This window comes from Schistocerca americana, chromosome 8 (genome assembly GCF_021461395.2).
Source record: "Schistocerca americana isolate TAMUIC-IGC-003095 chromosome 8, iqSchAmer2.1, whole genome shotgun sequence".
Taxonomy (NCBI): Eukaryota; Metazoa; Arthropoda; class Insecta; order Orthoptera; family Acrididae; genus Schistocerca; species Schistocerca americana.
The window spans coordinates 43,240,846-43,256,892 of record NC_060126.1 but is presented as its reverse complement, the minus strand read 5'-3'; the positions used below and the strand labels follow the sequence as shown (position 1 = coordinate 43,256,892).

Here is a 16,047-nt window from a genome sequence, read left to right as displayed (position 1 = left end):
AAAGCTTACTGTCAGTGTGGACAGAAACAGAGACATGAGACAAGAAACAAGGCAGAAACAGATGTCAAACACTGCACGAAACAATGTTTCCAACTGGAATTTGTCTCCATTGGTAACATGGAGGCATCCTGAGATGATTGTGGCCATATTCTCTGTACTATCGGTAATAGAACCGACAGGACTGCTTCAACACTTGATTACAACTGACTGTTCACCGAATTATGTCGTTAATACAAACAATAACAATCACCTAATTAATTTAATCTTAGTAGGCCCTAGTTATTAATATTTTATGGTGGAAATACTTTAAAAACGTGACTTAGACTGAACTGTAACATTTTCTTCTTAAATAAACACTCTAAAGTAACAAAAATTCTAAATATGTACAAGAAATTGGTACATTTTTTACTATCACAAAATTGTTATGTCCGAAATGAACTATAACGATAGTATCCTTAGCAATGAAATAATATAAATTGTAAACGTCTTCAACCACAAAGTAAACATAACCAAGTAGAGTTTTATACATAGTTCCTACAAACTTTTTTTTCAACAGTCGCTGTGTACTGGTATGCTACAATTAAAACATCAAACTTTTGTATTCCTGTCTTTTGACCTAGCTGCTTCTAACACCTCGTCATTTTCCACCTCATTTTCATTTTTCTCTTCCTTACTTAACTCTGAATCACTGACAATGTTTGCTTCTATAATTTAGATCAGGGTCTGGGTAGAGGTTGAAGCTGAACTCACTCTCTATTTCATCAACCATTGACTATACACATTCATCGAGTTTAGGGTCAGATACTTTTGTTTCATTATGATCAGGTAACGCAATTCAATCTAGGATAGAAGAAAATACTTTGTTAGAAAAATATCACTATCGTAGGGTCAGTTTGCTCCAACTGAAATAAAACTTGGTATACAATCATAAAATATATAGTAACTAGGATAATAACTGTGCCGCAAGAATTCTTGTGAAATAATGTACATGTGAGAAGTATTTCATTTCAACAAATTATAGTCCCAATTCATGGAAATCATCTGTAATGTAACATCAAACACTGCCTTTATTTTCCTCTGTTAGTCACCTTTGTAAGAATTACATCTGCAACAGTGTTGCTGTTGATATGAACTTCCTGTCATTCAAAACTTTAATGATACATGTCGTTTTTGAATGGTTTGGGTGCCAAAAATTCACATGTCTTCCTAGACACTTGGGTCTCACTCTCTTGTCATGGCTGATTCGTGTAGTAGACAAAAAGGGCTGTGTGTACTAGACACTGTTACGAGCAGTTCCTTGTGATGCAAAAATGAGTAAATTAAACAACTTTATAAAAAAACTTGTAGTGCATCTTAGCAGCTAAAAATTTTACAGTGCATTCCTTTTGTTGTATTCTTCCTGCATAAAAAATTTCAGGATGGGTTTCGACATGTCAGATTGGATCGTTTCCTTGTGAGACCCGCAGCGCTACAATGATATAAACATTAAAACTGAACAAAATACAAATATCCAGTCCACATGACCCCACCATGCCAGTTATGGGTCAATATAACAGACAGTAATGTTGGGAGAGTTCTATTATTTTCATCCACCATTCTAGACTTCTCCTTCTTCCTCCCCACCATCCTTGTTAATCATATGATTCATCATACAAAGAAATTCCATGCCAAATGGAAAGTCATTACAGGACACAAATCTGGAATGTAAGATTCCTGTTCTCGGTCTAGTGCTCAGTATTTTTCTTAATTTGGTCTTCAGTCTGTTTATTGCCAAAAATATCCTTTCAATACCAGCTTATGAATAGGATAAGCACAACAGTGACATCACCATGGCAGATAACTTGGGGAACATAGGTATCCCATCTCCCCATTTCAGCTTATGGACAGCATTTCAGAATTCAGTGCCAATTTCCTGAATGTCATTTTTAACTAAACTTGGAAACTTTGATGAAAGACTAGGAAGAGTCGCAATTCTATTGCCCCTAATGCAAATTGGGTAAAGTGGACCCAAATCTTTTAGAACATTACCACTGAAAGGAAACCATTTGAATATACGTTGAGCGCTCTCACTCAAAAAGTCTAAGCATCAAACTTCAAAGTTCTTCAGTCAGATCAGTATTTTTATCAATTTTCACCGAAATCTTTGTCCTAAATACAGTTCATCAAGCTTATGGATGGCATTTCAGAATTCAGCTGGATCTGTACTCTTCTGTCCTACCTGTATTTCTCAGAACCCTCCATGCAATGCCAATTTCTTGAATGGCATTTTTAACTAAACTTGGGTAAAGTGGACCCAAATCTTTTAGAAAATTATCAGTGAAAGGAAACCATTTGTACATATGTTGAGCACTCTCAGTCAAAAACTCTAAGCATCAAACTTCAAAGTTTTCCAGTTGGTCACAAGCCAGATCTGTATTTTCATCAATGTTCACCAAAACCTTTGTCCTAAATACAGTTCATCAAGAGTTTTAAAATGAGTAGGATTTTGAAACTGGACTTTTTTCGTGGGGTTGATTCTAGATAATTTTCCTTCCTGTAACATTCTAACATCATTTTCAATGTTGCCTCAACATCCTGATACATGGTGTGGATTTGAAGAGACTCTGATTGCATCTTAAGATTAACTGTACTGAACACAAAACCAAAAATTAAGAAAGTGTATTGTAGTATCATCATTTCATTTCTGCAGACTTGTGTCGCCTGTCAGAAATCTGTCATCAGCCACAACATCAATGAAAAACAGTTTCAGAGAATAGTCCTGCTAAAGAAGCCTAGATGGAACCTTATGTAAAGAGAGACTGTATATCTGACTGGGATGAAGTAATTTGTGCTGTTTCACTTTTACTAAGTTCTGAAACTCTTTGAGCTAACCAATATATTTAGGTCTACGCTGGAAATAATTATACATATCCCTCACTAAGTCTTCTATGCATTTAGGAAGGGTTTAAGCAAGTATAGGAAGTACATAGCGCAAATAATGGCAAATGCATTTCATCACGAACAGCTCTGAAATATCTTGCTCAAACAAAGTGGATAAGGAATGATGGACCCCTAACATAGCATTTGCTCCATCTGCTGCAAAATCAATAATATTCTCTTTGTAAGGAATGTTAATATCACAGAAGAACTTCACAGTCTCCTCATATAATGTATGAGTAGTGGCATCAGTAAGTGGAATCAGTCCAAGAAAGGCATCAGTCGTTTCATTTCCTTCAGTCAGAACATATACTGGCAAACACAAATGTTTTATGAACCATGCATCTGTTGAGTCACCAATAGTGAGGCTAAATTTATTTGTCTTAAAACATGCCAGTTAGTTTCATAAAACTTCCGTAACATTAGATATGATTCCACCCACATGTGTTATGACACAATGAATATCTTTTGCTACTTGTAAATCAGGACACACTACCTAAATGACTTTCAGTAAATATTCAATAGCCCAAGGTGGTAAACCATATTCTGCAACAAAACTACGAAGACGAGTTTCACTGGCCTTAACAATGTCATGTAATCTTCATTTGCCACTAACTGATGGCATTTCAGTAGGTTTAGGTTGTCTTTGCTGGGCACCACAATTAATCATATGCTTATCACTCACATGCTCACTTTTTCCAAACTTAATTTTTAGATCACAATCACATCTTTGCCAATCGCTAAACACTGTTTCTTTTTCCCACTGGGGATTATATTATGTAACACATTCTACCTTTTTGGGTGCTGTCACCACAGGTTCAGAATTCGACTTCAAACTCATATCCAAACGAGTATGGCACTCCACTACTTTGCACAAATTATGGTGTCACCTGGTAACAGTCACGAACTGCCCACTTCATGGCACATGCTTTGTTGCCCGTATGCTCCTTTGTTGAAGGGCAAAAGTTTGAACACACCAGCTGGGCAGTGTTTGTTTTTCATGGTTTTGCTCGCCTTTGCATCCAAACAATACTGTAGTAGTATTGTGGTAGTAATTGTTAGCACAAGGTATCGTTGTGATCGAATTGATAGGTATGCGATATATAGCAAGTTGCACAGGCTGATCAGGGATTAACTTGGAGTGCACATTCTACGACGCCATTTTATTTCCTGGTTAGTTATTCCCAGAATAGTGTTCATGTCCACTGAAGAGTCCTTTGGGTATTTTCACGTACGTTTTTTCATATTTACTTGGTAGTTTTTTGCATAAATAATGTGTCAAACATGAGTGATAAGTTACAGATCGCAATACTATATGCTTGAGGGTATCATGACGTTGGTAGACACTGTGAATGAGATCAAGAGTGTAGCAGAAAACAAAAAAACTGCTGCACTCTCATTCAATGAAGATATTAGTGCAAAACATTTAACTAAATTGGAAGGGTTCTTATATGTGTAACAACATAACGATGTAACTTGAATTTAGTTTAATTATCAGATATTGGTTGTTTGGCCACTAAGAGATCTTTCTAGATATCAAAATAAAGTATGGAAAAAAATATGCAACATGTTCCATTCGTAAACAACTTCACATAGATCTACAGAACAACTACAACAGACATACTTGTGTATCTTATTTCTTTTCTGAGAAAGAAACACGTAAATATTATGCAAAGTATTTCATAAAGTTGTCAACTGAAGGATGCCACAATCAGTTCAATTCAGGTGCAAGCGATACTAGTCCATCAAACGTATCTGAGTGGTAGATGGTGAATTGTAAGTAGGCACGTAATACCATAAAAGAGGATAAAATGAATCATCTGGGTAAAATCGATCACTTGCGACTTTCTCCATATTGAGTTCTTATCTTTGATAAATTTTTAGTATTTCAGTAGATTGCAATGGTAATTCACAGTTAAAATAGTAAGCGCAACTTTATGATTGAAAAAATTCCGCTCAATTCATTGAGATTAGACTAGATTCAGTTTTCTTTCCATAGACCCAAAATGAGATAATTCTTGCGCAAGTGGAGCATGTCAAAAAGTCTAATGTAGAAACCATAAAACATTTGGTTTAATACTTACTATCCTACCTTCAGATTACTGCCTCACTACTTCAGTTAATCTTTCGTCATTTACTATAAATTTTAACAAAAGGAATAATGTAACAAAACAATTTTATAACAAATAACAAACAAAAACAACTGATATTAACCATTAAAACCACAACAAAATGAAATATGGAGATCTGCATATGGTCATGTTTTGAAAGAAAATGAGCTTGGGTTCATGTGATTGATGATGGACAGATGACATCAACCATCAAAACTTCCTTCCTGAGAAACCTTGATGGTGTCTTAATGTGACGATAGACTCAAAATGAGATAATTCTTGGGTGTGGAACATGTCAGAAAGTCTAATGTAAAAAACATAAAACATTTGAATAAGTTCCTGATCATTTGTCAGGAGATTGTCAAAATAGGTGAATACATTATAGTAAACTGGAACTGCTAATATTTACAGAATTTATACTCTGTCAGAATGAAACACTGTTATGGACTTTAGATAAATTTATCATACCCAGAATACCTACTCTTGACTGTTGTAACCAAGTGCTTTCAAACAGCAATTCTGTTTTCCTTAAAGGCATCAAATAAAGAAAGAATTCTGTAATAAACTATTAAATTTCTGGTCATTTGATTTCTTAAGATAACCTCAAAATCAGTCAAAAGTCATAAAATTTGGTCGGCTTTACCCTCTTTTATGGTTCAGAAGCAACTGTGGAATGCGGTCTGCTTCATGAAATAAATTATCTTTTCAGTCTCTCCAACAAACTGTGACAATGCAGACGTCATGGCGATTGATTTGGCTGAAAATTCTTTGAGGTGTTACTTGCTGTTGTATTTACATTTTAGAATAATTAATTCATTACAGCAGCAATGGATGTTCTACAGAAAACACCCTTGCAGAATTACTGAACACCATTATGCATCCACTTTTGCACTTAGTAATTGGGATTATATAAATCCTATTTCTATTATGTGATGATTATTAATTATATTGTGGGTGTATATGAAGAATAAGATGCCAACATTCACAACAAGCAACCATTATTTTTTTATAATCTTGTTGTATAAATGTAGAATTGTACATATCAAACTGAAGGTGGTTATAGTATCTCACCCTAAATGTCCAAGGACCAGGAACTATTTCATACATAATTTTTACTTGTCCAATCATCTCTACGAGCTATATGCAATGTGGGAGGGAAGGGGAAATAACTGGAGGCGTGACACCTTCATTGTGTTGTTCCTTCAGTCGTCTCAGCTTTGGACTGTAACTTGTGTTTTCAGAATAAAAATACCTGTTTTTAAATGTTAAATAATTAGCAGAGTTCCAGACAGTGTTGTTTCAATAGTAGCTTTGACCAGAACCACAGAAGGATGAATTGTAACGGTAAAAAAATAAAAAAAATAAGTAAACTCAAAATTAGGATCAGAAAATAAGAATTAAAACAAATGATTTCAGAATAAAAATGTATTAATCCACATACAGCTGTTCATTTTATTTTCATGTAATTACATCAGAGAACAGAATTTAAGAAAATTGCCTCTTCTGCATGTTGTCCAGGGTCATATAGTGGTGATCCTGCAGGCTTTCCCCCTGCCAATAGCAATGAAGTCTCCAATGGACATAAGAAAATCACCAGAGGCTAAATATTTGAGTGACCGTAATAGACAGTTCATTGATGGAACATCTGAAAAAAATAAAAGAATGAGATGAGGTAATTCAAGAGAAATTTAAAAACTGAACTTGTCAGCTACTCCGTTTACTGTTATGATTATGTAGATTCAATAACTAAAGATTCCTGTTAGATGAATGAGAAGTACCTATGCTCTTATAACACAAAGATAACAATTACTTTATGATGGATGTGGTCATGTGGATAATACTAATAAATGAGAAATACAACAGCTATCTGCTACAGATTCAAAACTGACTTTCCTGTTAATTTTACTGTGTTAAACTGAGCTTGAGCAAGACAAATAAATTATATGTTTATGGGAACAATGCTATGTGGTGGATAATTTGGTTGCTCTGAATCGTTCACTGTAAGATGGAAAGTTGCTGTCCTAATGGGAGACAAGAATGAACTGTCCTAATGGGAGACAAGAGTGAACAGTATTTTCTGTTACAGATATGGCTGAGTGAACTCTCGACATTATGTACTATCAAACTTTTTGTTCCATCAAACATTTATAATAAGCCATCAATTTCAGAAAAAATGAGACTTCACACAAGTACAGTATAAGGTATTTCAATTTAATTTATCTTCAGTTTGACATAAAGCAGGACAATGAAAATAAATTGATATTCAAAGAAAGTTAAAAACATAGTATTCCAGGCACTCCTCCAGATGCTACCACTGTACAGACTCAGTAACTAGATCACTGTTCTGCTCTTATAACATACATATATAGTTATTATTTTAGAATAAATATGGCGAGCCATGTGTGCTTAATCTTATCATATTAAACTTACCCTGAGTAATCACAAACATTTCACAGGCTTCGCTGAATAATAATACGCAGGAGACAACGTTGTTGCTCCCAAGCATAAAGGAGCCTGCGGTCCTAATATTTTCACTAGAAGGCGGAGCGTTGTTCTGACACTGCTGTGGTGTTTCCAAGAAGGGGGCATTCACAATAGAAAACAGAGTGGAACACTATTTTCTGGTATTGACGTATTGTGTCCGAGTGAAACAGGGATACTACTGTTTTATCAAAACGTTTTGCAACACGAAACTTTGATGTTTGGTCTAAAACAGAAAAAGCTGTGAATAGAAATAGTACAAATAACTGCAATGGTTTTTCAATATGGTGCTGACTGTGAAATGAAACTAAACAGTCCTTTTCACTACCGCAGCCAGTGTAACACAAGCCAAATAAACAAGACTATTGTTGCACGAATCGTCATTTTAATGTGCCTGATTTATATATAAATAACACGAAGGAATTCACGAAGTACTGAAATCAAATGCATATTACTACGGATACACAGTATTATTTAAGAAAACAGACAAATAGTCTCACTTATCCGTCATATCCTCCAGCTTCTCGCATACAAGATTGACAGACTTTGAGCGCAGGATAGTTCTTGGAACTAAACGCCTTGCAGATTCCTGAAATCGTGAATTACTAGGACCAGGGAAATTGCATGGAGGAAGACGAAGTACGGTTTCCTTCGATAAGCGAAATGTGAATAAAAATTCGGAATCGGCGCCATCTCTCTTTTTTCTCCTTCCTCATTCTCACGATTCTACAACCAGCCTCATAACAAAATTATTTGTTGCTATGAAGTTATAGCGATGAATTTCTGTCTTAATATGAGAAAGAGGAATTCTATGCAAGGTAATTATTTTTGAATGGGCAACAAATTATCGTGATGCAAAGCAAATCTCATTCGAGACCTATCGATACCACCAAAACAATGTTGAGTGTCAAATGTTTGTGCGTTCTACAGCATGTTGTTTATGTTAAATACTATTTGAAAGAAGATGCGGCTAACTTTGCAACTTCTGCGGAAGAAACTTCCAAGAGGACACATATGGAGAGGGTTTGTGTTAATCGCAACATGTAATGCAATTGCGTGCCCCTGTCAATAATTAATTTACGGTTGTTTGTGAGCTGGTATTGTTTAGTACGTTCTGTGACTTTAAAAATGAGTTGTGATTGTAGGTTATGAGTATCATATGCCATTGGCGCTGTGGCATGAGTATTCGGTAGGCAATAAAAATGCATATTCGACAATGATCCAAGGGGAAGTAGCCCTCCTACGTAGATATCAACATTTCGTAACAGGCCACATAGATTGTCAGAAAATATATTCATAGTGCTTCAGAGATTTTGGCAGCTTTGTGAAATCTCTTAAAAGGTAGGTGTGTAGTACCCACACGGCGGAAGGTGGATTGCAGGTACAAATGTTGATGCAGGTTGCACAGAAACCACCCTCCTCGACAAAATCCAAACATCAATGGAAGAAAACCATATTTACAGATTATGTAGAAACTGGTATCATATTTTTTTTAAAAAAATACCAATTAAGACTTATTGAGATGTTTCAAATGCCAGAAATGTGTGAACAGCTTTATATGATGTGAATGTGTTTCAAAAGACAGAATATGCAACATTGTTTTCTTATGCCAAAAGAACAGCATGCTCTGCTCCTGAGTTGTGTGTTGACTGCTTGGGTTGATAGCCAGTGTATAAAAGGAAATACTTTTTTATCTTCCCACAGTTGCAGAAAATAAAAAAAACGAGGGTGACTTAAGTCCATCTAATTTGAGGTGGTTACGTAGATAAGGAGTATATAGAGGGTCTATACAAGGGCGATGTACTGGAGGACAATATTATGGAAATGGAAGAGGATGTAGATGAAGATGAAATGGGAGATATGATACTGTGTGAAGAGTTTGACAGAGCACTGAAAGACCTCAATCAAAACAAAGCTCCAGGAGTAGACAACATTCCATTAGAACTACTGACAGCCTTGGGAGAGCCAGTCCTGACAAAACTCTACCATCTGGTGAGCAAGATGTATGAGACAGGCGAAATACCCTCAAACTTCAAGAAGAATATAATAATTCCAATCCCAAAGAAAGCAGGTGTAGACAGATGTAAAAATTACCGAACTATCAGTTTAATAAGTCACGGCTGCAAAATACTAACGCGAATTCTTTACAGACAAATGGAAAAACTAGTAGAAGTCGACCTCGGGGAAGATCAGTTTGTATTCCGTAGAAATGTTGGAACACGTGCGGCAATACTGACCCAACGACATATCTTAGAAGCTAGGTTAAGGAAAGGTAAACCTACATTTCTAGCATTTATAGACTTAGAAAAAGCTTTTGACAATGTTGACTGAAATACTCTCTTTCAAATTCTCAAGGTGGCAGGGGTAAAATACAGGGAGCAAAAAGCTATTTACAATTTGTACAGAAACCAGATGGCAGTTATAAGAGTCGAGGGACATGAAATGGAAGCAGTGGTTGGAAAGAGAGTGAGACAGGGTTGTAGCCTCTCCCAGATGTTATCCAATCTCCATATTAAGCAAGCAGTGAAGGAAACAAAAGAATAATTTGGTGTAGGTATTAAAATCCATGGAGAAGAAATAAAAACTATGAGGTTCGCGGATGACATTGTAATTCTGTCAGAGACAGGACCTGGAAGAGCAGTTGAACGGAATGGATAGTGTCTTGAAAGGAGGATATAAGATGAACATCAACAAAAGCAAAACGAGGATAATGGAATGTAGTCAAGTTAAGTCGAGTGATGCTAAGGGAATTAGATTAGGAAATGAGACACTTAAAGTAGTAGATGAGTTTTGCTATTTGGGGAGCAAAATAACTGATGATGGTCGAAGTAGAGAGAATATAAAATATAGACTGGCAATGGCAAGGAAAGTGTTTCTGAAGAAGAGAAATTTGTTAACATCGAGTATAGGTTTAAGTGTCAGGAAGTCGTTTCTGAAAGCATTTGTATGGAAGTGAAACATGGACGGTAAATAATTTGGACAAGAAGAGAATAAGAGCTTTCGAAATGTGGTGCTACAGAAGAATGCTGAAGATTAGATGGGTAGATCACATAACTAATGAGGTATTGAATAGGATTGGGGAGAAGGGAAGTTTGTGGCACAGCTTTTGAAGAAGGGATTGGTTGGTAGGACATGTTCTGAGGCATCAAGGGATCACCAGTTTAGTATTGGAGGGCAGCGTGGAGGGTAAAAATTGAGAGGGAGACCAAGAGATGAATACACTAAGCAGATTCAGAAGGATGTAGGTTGCAGTAGGTACTGGGAGATGATGAAGCTTGCACAGGATAGAGTAGCATGGGGAGAGCTGCATCAAACCAGTCTCAGGACTGAAGACCACAACAACATAGATAATGCAAAACTGTTGAATCCCTTTGTTTGCAATATCTTTCCCAGTTAGGATGGGGATAGTGTGGGTGTTCATCAGTTCAGATTGCGGTAATTGACAAAACAAAAGATAAATTGTTAGTGAGCCTATTACATATGCTGAATGAATTAGTTACAAACAGAGTAGGGCGTACCTGAAAAATCGTTTAAGACACCAGTGACCTTGGGGGACAACTCCTTAAATATATTGAGGTCTGCTCGAGCAACCAATTAGATTCCATCAGTTGCCACCCTATTATACGGATGTTGAAGGGAACAGGGAAGACGAAAACCTCATTGAGAAAACTCTGCTGTATAATACAGTGGAACATGTATGGATTCAGAACACGTGTGGATGAAATGTGTTAGTTCAGACATCTCACCTATGAAAAAAGGAGATATTTTGAAGTCAGTGATACTATCCATAAAGGTTACAAATTCCCCAAAGGGCGTCACTGGGTACAGGGCTAAGACAAGTGGCCATCTGTGGCATATACCACTCGATGTGTGTGCAATACAAGCACCATTGAAGTAGTTGCTACAAAAATGCATGTTTCCTGTAATCTTATGCAGTGTTATCTCTGCCGTCTAATGAAGTCTTGCTTTTGTGTATATGACGTTATATTACAATCATTTCGCTACTTTCTCAAACCACTTTTACTTGTAGGAGATGTTGATATGTATGTAATGTATTAATTGACTGAACTTAGGGGAATGTAATGACATGGTATGTGAGGTCATAGTGTGGAAATAGGATAACAAAATACTGGAAATACTTGTTTTGTGTATACATTAAATTGTGAAATGGTGTCACACAGTAGTACAGCCAGAGGTCTAGATTATCTAGTGATTTTTTTTATTGCTTACTTTTTTATTCTGACCCAGATGAGGCCCCTAAGACCATCTCTTATATATAATAATAATAATAATAATAATAATAAATACACTGCTCAGGTTTGCCTCTGGATCATATTGTGTAAATCCCACAATATTTCATCGATGCAACTGCTAGACTACTTCAGGTGGTGGTAGTTGCTGCTGTCACTGCTGCAAGATGCAACTGATGATAATCACACAGTGGCGTCGAAATTAATGAGGACAGGAGCAGGCAATATGCATGTGCAGGAAGACACTCGCAGTTGGAGGAAAGCGGCATTCAGTCACTCCTAGTGCTCCCAGCTGGGAACCACAGAAAGATGTTCCGCATGTGACGTGGACAATGACTGTGCTGCTGGGCACTCCCGTAGTTAAAATCTGAATTAAATTTTGGCAGTGCATTGTGTTGAATCGTGAATCGGAAGTTCTTACTTTCCCTGTTCTGATTTAATGGCAGCCAGTGCTGGACTCCAGGCAGTGGGTAATTGGAAACCTGCATTCCTGTTGATAAGATTGTCTGCTGTATGGATATGTAGGGCCATAACAACACAGTCCCAGAAAGATGACACTGAAGATAAAAGTTCTGTCTTTTCATAAAACATCCGATGCCCCATGTCCAGGCAATGGTGTCCGACGCAACGTTCTTGTATAGTTTGGCAGATCTGCCCAGTATAACATTTTCCACAGTAACACGGAATCTTATACGGATTAACGGAAACATCCGATTCCACCCGTCTGCTTTGACCAGTGATGTCACCAATATGGTGGAAATGACCATTCACAACTACTCCCATATCACGACTATGACGTCATTACGTAAACGTGACAACAAACACAAAAATAGATCAAAACACCATCACACACACATTCCTCCAAAAATATAATGAAACTACAGCAACTACTGGTATCACACTATAAGTCTCAAAACTTTCACCACCACCACACTTACCCTTGACCTGTTGTCCTTACAACATATCCACATATAGCCATTCCAGATCTGAGACGCCGGAACTTTAGTGAGCCTCATTTCTTCACAACACACTGAACGACTTCAGCCAACAGACCAAATAGCTGAAGAAATTTTATTAGAGACAACGCATTCCCCCATCATTGCCGACAACCGAAAACTACTGACCTTGTTAGCCATATCCATACCTACCAAAGACATAAACAAAGTGATTTACCTAAATTCACACACGACAAACAGAAACAAAAACTACAATAACATCGACATAACAAAACCAAAATCGTTAACTCACGAAAAACATATTCCGCTGAAAGCACAGTCACCACCAATACCACACATGTGCAATGCTACCACGCAAATTAACCCCATATGCCACATAACACGCTAACCATAAACACACCACCAGAGAGAACCACCGACCGCAACAATACGCCACCTATAAACATGCCACACATGCAAACTAAACCAAAATCATCACCTAACACACAACACATAAACACACCACCAGAGAGCTCCACTGATCACATCAAAATGACACCTACACACACGCCACTCCCACAAACTAAACTCTGCGCTGTCGTGACATCGCACACCACAACAGCCTTACGTCACGGGTCAAAGCCGACAGTTGAAATCGGACGCTTTGGTTGACCCTCTTATACATGCCACGATCCTAAGGCTAAGGTTGTCTTTCACTGAGTACAAAAATTCCTCAGTTTTGCTGGAGGCCGAAAAACACACCTGGTGTCATACTTTTTGAGGATTGTTTCTACTCCTGAAGATGTGCTGCCAAATAAGGCAAGAATGCTGTTGCAGTGGGTACCTCCACATCTTCTTTTATGTTCCTGCTTTGAATTTGCTTAGAATGGAATGCATGGTGTATCTATATCTGAATAGCTATTCTGTTGGAATACAGTTCTTACGTGTTGTAGCTCACTATGTAGACTGCCGGCATCTGAGACCACATGTGCTCTAAGCACCAAAGAGAGTAAGACACTAATGTGTTGTGCAGAATGTTGACAACTTCTGGCCTGCAAATATAGCTCTGTGTGAGTTGTTTGCAATATACACTATGTCTCAGTGTACCATCGGCTATTCATCTGACCATTACATCCAGGAATGGCAAAATGCCATCTTTTTCCACTTCCATTGTGAAGTGAATACTCGGATGGAGATAGTTCAGATGCCAGAGAAACACTGGTAATGTCTCTGTTCCGTGGGGTCACACCACAAATGTATCGTCTATGTACTGCCAGAAGCAGGAAGGTGTGAGACTTGCCAACTGCATTGCTCTTTCCTCAGAGTATTCCAGAAAATAGTTGGCCACCATGGGGGACAGAGGATTTCCCACAGCAACACCATCCACTTGTTCAAAATACTGGTAATTGAATAAGAAGTAAGTTGAGGTAAGCACATGTATAAACAGTGCCACAATGTCTTTCTCAAACTGGCTCCTGATAAGTGCTAACGAGTCCTGCAGAGATATTTTTGTAAATAAAGATGCATCATCAAAGCTAATCAAAAGATCCAATGGTGTAGACTAGGTGTGTTCAGGCATCCTATGAAGTCCTCTGATCGCACTTGCTTATGAGAAGTCCCAATACCACAGTAAGATATTTGACCAGAAAATAGGTAAGAGCTGCAATATTGCTCACTGTTGGGCGAAGAGGACTCACACCCTTATGTATCTTCGGTAGGCCGTATAGTCCTGGGGGACTGCAACCTGTTGGCGCAGGCTCTTAATTACTGTAGAAGGAATAGAACTCTTCTTGTGAAGGCTAGTATTTTTCTCTGGATCTTGCCAGTAGGATCCTCTCTTACCTTGCAATAAGCAGGATCGTTGAGCAGCACCTCCATCTTGCTGTCGTATTCAGCTCATGAGAGGAGAACTGTGGCATTCCCCTATTCAGTAGGTAAAATAACAAGGGGTTTGTCCCCTCTTCTGTGTTGCAGATGCTTCATTTTTTGCTGAGCTGATGTTAAACTATCATGGTGGAGCTCTTGTTAAAATTTAGCAGGTCTCTCTCTTAATCTCTTCTGCAATATCAATGGGAAGCTTCAAAGTAGCTTGTTCTATGCCAGCCATGATATCACGGATTAGACCTGTCCATGATGTTAGTGCATAGTTCAAACCTTTCTCGAGCACTGCAACTTCTGCGTTGTCCAGGATTCTGTCTGTGATACTAAACACAGTGCAGTGATGTGGTGCACTCCTTTTTTGTGACTGGGCCTCAAGACCGAGTATACTTTGACATTTGGTGAACCTTGGCTTGTTCTTTTGACCACTCAACAAGTGTTCAGGTGGTGCTATCTACCCAGTCCCAGGATACAGCTGAGTGTTTCGAAGAGACCTTCAAATACATTGATAGTAATTTCATGGACACCATGCGCATTTCCCGTCGTGTGTAACGTGTCCTCTCTCACACGACAGGAAATTTATACAACTTAAAAGGCATGACATCAGGTGTGTTTTTTGGCCATCAGCAAAATTTTGCCTTAGGAAAGGTGGTGTGTATAAGATCCCATTCCACTTTGGAATATCTTGTATTGTTTTACTATAAGACGGAAATTTTATCCCCAGCATAATTTTTCTGGGACACTGTTGTTAAGGAGACCATATGTATCTGTACAGCAGACAATCTTTTCAACGGGCATGCATGTTTTCAATGAAGACTACCTGGAGTCCACCACTGGGTGCCATTACATCAAGAGGAAAACAAGAACATGATTCAGTGCAACACTTTGCTGAGATTTAATTCAGCTTTTAACCACAGGAGTGTCCAGCAGCACAGTCATTGCCCACGGGCGGAAGAATTTTCTGCGGCTTCCAACAGGGGACACTAGCAGTGCTACTTTCCTCCAACTGCGAGCGTCTTCACGCACACACTTACAGCGTGCTCCTGGCCTGATAAATTTAGACTCTACAGTGCGATTATCATCAGTCACCTCTTGCGGCAATGACAGTAGCTACTACCATCGCCTGAAGATGTCGAGCAGTTGCATCGATGAAATATTGTGTGATTCACATAATGTGATCCAGCGGCAAACGTGATAAGTGTATTTGCAACAGATTCATCAGGAAAGCCTGAAAAGCCACTAATAATAATAATAGTAATAGGCATTTAGAATGATATAGATTAGCTTAGCACATTTGAAAGCATATTTAGTATTGTCAGAAGCAGAATGGATAAAGGAAGAGGAGCAGTTTCAAATGACAGTGAAAGTGGGGAAAGAACAGAATATAAATAGATATCTCTGCTGACAGGGCGTAACAAAAAGTTCTGGGGGAGGGGGACTGGTGAGAATGAGGTGCACAGAACGTAGGAGAGGTGG

The 16,047-nt window shown here is 38.0% G+C and overlaps 1 protein-coding gene across 1 annotated transcript in view; it reads left to right on the top strand.

Annotated features, from left to right (window-relative positions):
- Nucleotides 1-8,395: 8,395 nt before the first annotated feature.
- LOC124545108 (ribosomal protein 63, mitochondrial) overlaps nt 8,396-16,047 on the top strand; it is a 31,518-nt gene continuing 23,866 nt past the window's right edge. Inside the window, exon 1 of the mRNA XM_047123923.1 lies at nt 8,396-8,531. Within this exon, the coding sequence (XP_046979879.1) occupies nt 8,473-8,531 (59 nt within the window). The 5' untranslated portion in view covers nt 8,396-8,472. The remainder of the gene's footprint in view (nt 8,532-16,047) is intronic.